The following is an 8,325-nucleotide window of genomic DNA, read 5'->3' as shown; positions in this document are numbered from 1 at the left end:
AGATATGAGCGGAGATTCGTATCCTACCATATCCCGCTACTTCCCCATGTATTTTGCATTAATGCGCATACTAAAAGAAGAATCGACAGAAAATGCATTAATTACAAATATTTCCAACAGCGTTCAAAACACATTGAAGGTAATTTTAATTATTTATTGGAAAACTACAGTAAAATAATATTAAAAAATAGACAGAAGAAATTATATTAAATCAAAAATATGATATTTTACTTGCAGGAACGTTTCGAACCAATTATTCAAAGTAATTGGATATACTACCACAGTAGGCTAATAGACCCACGTTTTAAAGACCACTTGTTACAATCGACAGAAATACATATAATACATGAACAATTTAATAAAAGAATTTCCACAATTTACAATGAAACTAACGATAAAAACAAAGAATAGGGCAACATTCCAAGCACCAGTAAAAGCTGTACGTTCGTAAAATTACACATGTGTACAATTTTTATTTTTTAATTTCATCAATTTCAAAATTTACCATTGTATTATAATTTGTTGATTAGGTGCAACAAAATCAAAATTAACTCATTTTTTTTATAAGACGCTGGGCAACACAGAAGAAGGACCAGAAACGTTTACAATGCGTAAAAATAAAGAAATAGAAACATACTTCGCTGAAAATTTAGTACCGCGGTAAACAAATATTATAAACTGGTGGAAATCAAATCAGACACGATTTCCAATACTATCTCGAGCAGCTAAAGATCTTGCTGTACCAGCAACACAAGTGAAAAGCGAACGCTTATTTTCTACTGGCGGAAACATAGTAATGCAAACACGAACGCAATTGCTGCCAGTAAATGTACAAGCACTATACTTCTTACATGAAAATTTGAAATAAAATATTAATACATATATGTTAAAAAACATATTCATATGCTTTTATGTTTTTATTACTATCAAATACCCAACAAACAGTCGAACCGTACCGTCGCACAGTGGGGCCATTGCATGCCAAACGCGGCAAAAAGTGGTTTTATACAAATATACCCACAATGAAATAATGATTCACTAATAGTTAATGGAACACATGGACCATGATTTAGTGTGATTTTTTTTATCATTTGTCGATTTTTGATACGACTACATGATTTTGAAACGTTCAATCTTAAAATCATCCAAAATTATAATCATCGTTTATTGTTGCTTTGATTCTTCAAAGTAAATGATAAGTAATTGAATTAAATGTACTTAGTACGTATTTAAGTTACGAATGAAGAATGAGATGAAGAATCATTCATAGATTCATAAATTCTTTCGTTTTCTCTTCGTAAAGGTCGTGGCGTCTATTCGCTAATTGCCATCTTCTCCTGAAACGGGACTTCAAAGTTGCAATTTTTGTTTTCAAAATTTTCTGGTACTCCACAGAATAATTATCCTGGCTCATTAAGGACGACTCTAATAATTCTAGTTTATTTTCAAAATCATGATTTTGATGCTGTGTCATGATGTTATAAAACTGCATCATTAAAAACACACGTACTCCTGATGAACCTTAGGTTTTAGAAAAAAATGTCACTCTATTAAAATGAAACTTTTGCTACGAAAACTGTATTAACAAACTATATAGAAGATGAAGAAAAATGGCGAAATTCAAATATATATATCTGTACCTACCTACTTCAATTGGAAATTCCATTATTTTAACACTAAATATTTCACTCACAACATACAAGTTAGGAACGTCAAACGACAAATGCTCCAAATTCGTGATCATTTTATGCTTTTATAGCATTCGAAGCAAAAACATGGCATGCAATGGTCCCACTGTGCGTCGAGTCGATCGGTCGAGCCGCCCGAAACGGTCGAACCGCCCGAAACGTTCGAGCCGCCCTAGAGTTCGAATGTCTCGGGAGCCCGCTCGAGCCCGCTCGACTTTCTTCAACTCGGCTCGAACTCGAAATATCGGGCGCTCGCACGTTCAATATCTCTAAGGTAGAGAAAAATAATCAACTGGAAGCTAACCTTAACAACAACAACAAGGACTACTTACTAAAATAGAAAATATAGCAGTAGAAATGAAAGATGTAAAACAAAAGCTGAGAACAGTGAGGATGACAATAATAAATGATCTACATCAAAGAGAAAAGAAAAAAAGATGAGACACAATGAAAAGAAAAGAAACAACTATTAGATAGTGGGATAAGACGACTAGAAAAAGCTAAAGAACTCAGAAATAGAGTTGAAAAGAAAAATAACACAATAGTAAAAGGGATAAACATACAGGGAAATAAAAAGGAAGAAATGGAGCAATTTTTCCAGGATAAGCCAAAATCTATTGCAAAAGTAGAAAATATAAATGTAATAAGAACAGTAAACAATAATAACAATATGTTCGAAGTAAAACTGAAAAGCTGGAAAGATAAAAAGGACATAAAGGAAAAAGAGAAGATATTGGAAGGTAAGAGAATATGTGACATGACAAAAGTAGAATTACCTATACAAGAAAGAAGAAGACAAGAAAGCAGTGATAGACTATAGAAAAGATTTTATAGATAATATCATATGTATATCTGTAAGAATGAAACAAGTCTAGCTGAAACCAGTACCTTTTGCAGATCATAGAACTAAGAAAAATATAAAATTAAACACGAAATAATAAGAAAGGTGCTACCTAAAGTCAATTCTGAGATAATCTTTTGGAATATTTATGGTGTCTCTAATGTGCACAATATAAAAGAAAATGACTATGAAGAAGGTTTAAGTAATTGTGCAAGTGTTAATCTCGCCTACTTTAGTTTTCAAATTTTTAATATCTTTATCTGTTTCTAAACTTATTACACTATAAAACAATTGGCATTTTAAAGAATCTGTTGCATGGTAAGTGAAAGAGAAAAATGACTTTATGAATTCACATGAGAGTCTATTTAAGGGTTAAAGAATGTAGATGATGTTAGATTTCACGCTGGGTTATAGAGAACGAACAGCTGAAAAGTCTCAGTCGAATACGTGTTCAATGGATACCAGTGTTTTAGGAAATTGGACAATCATTTTAACTTCTTGTCCGTTCGATCGAATCGAATCAGTAGAATTAACATAACAGGAACGTGTGCATAGTCCTTGTGCGGTGATTTGGCTCCGTGGCGTCCCTTTGATAGTTCCACCATCGTTTTAAGTTTCCTAGTTTTCCAACCTTCACCTTTCATCTTTCACCCCTACTTTCCATCACTGTCTATTTGCCTATCTATCCGGGTACCACTGTTTTGCTATCCCTACAGCTATCACCCTCTCCTCGTTTTCCTTTCTTGCTTTTGCCCCAACTGCTCGCCACTCGGTATTGTTTGACACGGCGATTGTAGACCATTTGAAAGTTACCAGAGGTAGCAGAAAGCAAAGGCCTGTCCTTTTCTGATCCGCGCCAGAGCGGGGTCAGACTCGATAAAAAGGCATGGAAGTTTAATGGACGTCGAGCCGTCTCGAATGCAGACTGCTTCTAATGTTACGCCTTCGTTTGTGCCCCGTTCGTGTATCCTCATTTTTGCGTTATGCGGCATCCATTGTATTAACCGAGGTATTTTACTATAGAAACGAACGAATTCGTTTCAGAGGCTCCTCCGTTAGTCAACTTTATACTTTATGGAACGAACGCTTTATAATTCAATAGAAAATTAATTTGCAGACCTGACACTTTGAGAGAATTCGGAATTCACAAACTGGCAGGTATTTTAAGAATTAATGAAATGGAAGCTCTGTAGAGGGTTGTCTTAATCCCTAAATATAACAATTCGCATCTTACTGTAAGTATTTCTTATATTTCTGCATAGTAATGTGGAATTTTTCGTCTATTGCATGACATTCATCCCTAGCGATAATGTGGGGTCTTTTAATGTATGTATGCATGTTTATGCATTTATGTGTATATACTTGCCATACTCCAAGAAACAAAACACGCATAATGGTTTGAGAACAATCAAAACAGTGTATTCAAAAATCAGTATCTGTTTCGCGTGCTTACCGTTTCAATTGAAAAGTAATAAAAAATAAATTGTATTATTCTGTGCCTTCTTACTCATATAATATGAGTGGATTTATTAATGAGTATATTGCTGACTCTTTATCGGATTATTCGATATACTCAGAAGATTCTGATGTAGAAGCTGAAGACAGTGACAGTGATGTCTGCTCAAGAAGAAAATTCGTGTGATTCCGACGATTCTAGCGATTGTGATATGTCCACGGAATCGCATATTTATAGTGAAACATGGTCAAATATTGATACCCTTTCTAATATACCAGATTTTACTACTGAACCAGATTTAAAGATTTTCCCTGCTAATCAGAAAAGCATTGGAGAAGTCATCGATTTATTTATTGGCAATGTCTTATTAGAACTTATGGTTAATGACATCTATTACCAGCAAGATAAGGACAAAATGAATAACGGGAAGAAAATGTATAAGTGGAATGATATTACACTAGCTGATATGAAAAAATTTCTCGGCATGATTATAATAACGAGCCAGGTAAAGGAAGATATAAGAGAAGATTATTGGTTTTCAGAATACCATCGGTTTCGAATTTAATGTGACCTAATAGAGTTCGCCAGATTTAGAATAGATGGCATTTTGCGAACAATCAAATATTAACCAATTCCAGCAAGCTCGAAAAGATTCAGCTCATACTTAATTATTTATTAGATAAATTTAAATTGGTATATACGCCTAAGAAAGAACTATCACTTGATGAAAGCATCACTTCATGGCGTGGAAAATTATCTATAGAAACATACAATCCGACGAAAATAATAAAATACGGCCTACTTTATCGTATGTTGCGCAAAGCTAAAAATGGATACATTTACAATATCGAAATATACTGTGCAGAAGTAAAAAAATTGGACCAGATCATAATGTTATTACTGGATAAGAATATATGTTTAGAATACCACATATATACAGGGTGTTCGGCCATCCCTGGAAAAAATTTTAATGAGAGATTCTAGAGGCCAAAATAAGACGAAAATCAAGAATACCAATTTGTTGATTAAGGCTTTGTTAAAAAGTTATTAACAAAATTATTAATAAAATTTGTCCACCTACTCGAATTTTTTTCTCGACAGGTGGGCAGGATTTCGGGGGTATGTCTATTCACCAAAAATGATTGTAATTGACTCCCACAACCAAAAATAATTTTTCCAGAATGATTTGAAACTTTTCAATTTCGCCGAAAAATGTAGGCATCTACCCCTGCGATTTTTCTTCAAAATTTATTTTTCAGTTGTTTAGTACTGTTTTGTAGGTAGCCATGAGCTCTACTTTCGGACTAAATTTCATTGAAATATATTATTGTAGGAGTTATGGTCGTTTGAAATTTTGAGCCACGTTTATGGGGTTTTTCTAACTTTACGGTATTAGGGAACAACTTTTCCACTATTCTTAAAATTTCTACATATTCTTGACTAAAATACACGTTGTTTGTATTTTCAAACATTAAAATCGTCCAATCCGTTCAAAAGTTATGATGTTTTAAACATACGCATGAAATTTCAGGGAAACATGTCAATGTATGGTCAGATATTATATTTTCGGTAAGGAATTTTTTTCTTGAAAGTGCGTAGGATTTCGGGGGTATGTGTATTCACCAAAAATGATTGTAATCGACTACTGAAACTATAAATAATTTTTTTAGAGCGATTCGAAATTTTTTAATTTCTTCGTAAATTTTCTGGTCGTTATGGAACTTTAAACGTTAATAACGTTTTAACGAAGTCTCAATGAACAAATTAGTATTCTTGATTTTCGTGTTATTTTGGTCTCTAGAATCTCCCATTCAAATTTTTCTCAGAGGTAGCAGAACACCCTTTGTATGGACAATTACTACAACAACATTCAGAACGCAGAATTGTTAATCAAAAATGGTACAAGTGTTTGCGGTAAAACTGGAGAATATGCGTTTAAAAGAAAAGGTGAAATTCTAGTGTAAGCGTGAAAACCGAAACAAAAAATCGTATGTATATGGTTTTTACAATACATTCGGCAGAATTAACAAAAACAAATAAAAGAAATTGGAAAACAAAAAAAAAAGAAATTATAAAACCATATTCCATCACAGGATATAACAAATATATGATGAGTGTAGATTTGGTTGATCAATACGTACCATATTATTCTGTGAAGTGGGCAAAAAAGACAGTATTATATCTGCTAAATTATGCATTATTTAATGCATTTAGATTTTATATTGAATTAAATGGCAATATTGTAAACCATAAAAAATTTTTACATGCTGTTGGGCTCGAGTAACCATCAAATACTGAAAATGTATCAAATGATTCTGATTTGCCTTCTTCTCTATTTATTCCTACACCTCGTACACCAAAATTTGATGATCCCCAAAGACTTTCTCGTGAAATGAAGAAGCATAAAGTTACAAGAATTTTTGGCTCTGGGGAACAAATATGTACGCATCAGTGTAAAGTTTGTTCAGCTAGTAAAAAAAGGAGCGATAGTAGCTTCATGTGTACTCAATGCTTAGTATTTAGAAATTAAAAATATTGATTCTACTGGATCTTAGTTTTAGTTACAGTTCATATGACGAAGATTCAATCAAAATATACTGAGGGGGCTGGGGGTTCAAATGACAATCCCACGATCTACCCCAACAATTATTTAAACATTTATTTTCGCGGGTGTGGGGATGTAGCCACACGTAGGTTAATGTTGTTCACAAACTGTCTTTACAAACGCGACTTCGTCTTTACCAGACTGGAGCGTGTATCACAGACTGGCCGTGCACGCGTCTTTTACGGACTGGGACGTCTATAACAGACTGGGGTTTTCTTTAAGCGTCCCTTCAATATACACTCCGCGACAAAACTATAAGACACCTGTGATTTTAGCTAATATTTTATTAATACTAATTTTTTCGTGAAAGTTTTCGTTATTAATCCAAAGAATCAACTAAAATACATACATTTCCATAGCGGTATTATTATTAAATTAGATTGAAAAAAGTTTCATTAAAATTTCCAATTTTTGATAAAATAAGGTGCGACAAAACTATAAGACAATGTATATTATAAGTACGAAAAAGTGGGTGAAAGTTAATGGAAACAAATTTTTTTCTATTTATTAATAATGTGTTGTACCACCTTTATTTTTTATAGTTTCAATTAATCGCCGTGGTATCGATTTATATAAATTTTTTATGTGATCTTCATTTAATTTGGTCCATTCTTCTTCGATACGAGCTTTTAACTCTTCCACCGTCAAATACTGTTTCCCATTTCCATACACAGCACGTGCTAACATTCCCCAGATGTTTTCGATTATATTTAAATCTGGAGACCTCGCAGGCCATGGTAAAATTTGTATATCACGGTCTTCAAAATATTTTTTTACACGTTTCGCTGTATGCACAGCGGCATTATCATGTTGAAAAATATAATTTTCACATGCAATAGTACTGGCATGTCGCGTTAATTGCTCCTCTAATATTTCTATATATTTAATTGCATTCATGCTGGTGTTAATAAATTTTATATCGGTTCTCCCGTGGTACCCTATTGCGGCCCATACCATGATGCCGCCTCCGCCCATTTGCCTCCTTGACAAATGCAATTCTCCTTTCCGCAAATCATGAAAATAATATGAAAGACCATCCGGTCCATCTAAATTGAAACGTTTTTCATCTGAAAAGATAACTTTTTTTCACTTTTTTCCCCACTGGATATGTCTTTCAGCAAAATCTTCCCTGGCTGCTTTGTGTCGATTCGTAAGTGGTGGTTTTTTCTGCAATTTTCGTCTTTTTAAATGCTTAGCTTGTTTAATTATCCGTTGCACATTACGAATATTAGTATGAACGCCAGCTTCTGCTGCAATTTGCCGTGCTGTCAAGCTAGAATTCGACGCTACCCTCAGAATTGCTCGCCGTTGTCGTTCGGTTGCCGCTTTTGGACGTCCTCCAGGATGTTTCTTTCCATAATTCCCTCTATTTTTTAAATAATTGAACACGGCACATCGACTTCGCCCAATCACTCTTGAAATTTCTGAAATAGAAGTATTCTTTTCTTTTAAATTTACGATCACTCTTATTTCACTCTCTGTCAGCTTTTTCCCACGCGGCATTGTAATTATATTATGTAAGAACAAAATTACAAATGTTTAATTTTAAGTACACAATTACTTTTAACACTGTGACTGTGATTAGAGAAAAAGATCGACTGACGAAAGCCTACTGTCTTATAGTTTTGTCGCGAAGAGAATAGCATGTTTACATACATTTTCCAAATTCTTGGAATTGTAGCCTTCGATATTTCATAGAACTGTAGAATATACTTGTGTATAACGTAAACAATAA

General features: G+C 33.6%; 1 protein-coding gene across 1 annotated transcript; it reads right to left on the bottom strand.

The window, feature by feature from the left end:
• Positions 1-7,676: 7,676 nt before the first annotated feature.
• On the bottom strand, positions 7,677-8,093 carry LOC122400515. Its single transcript, XM_043402036.1, has one exon. The coding sequence runs from the start codon at positions 8,091-8,093 to the stop codon at positions 7,677-7,679; it is 417 nt and encodes a 138-aa protein (XP_043257971.1).
• Positions 8,094-8,325: the final 232 nt, after the last annotated feature.

Source organism: Colletes gigas, unplaced genomic scaffold (assembly GCF_013123115.1).
Source record: "Colletes gigas isolate AHSC1104 unplaced genomic scaffold, ASM1312311v1 Colletes_gigas_Sc00018, whole genome shotgun sequence".
Classification (NCBI taxonomy): Eukaryota; Metazoa; Arthropoda; class Insecta; order Hymenoptera; family Colletidae; genus Colletes; species Colletes gigas.
This window is presented reverse-complemented; position numbering and strand designations above follow the sequence as displayed.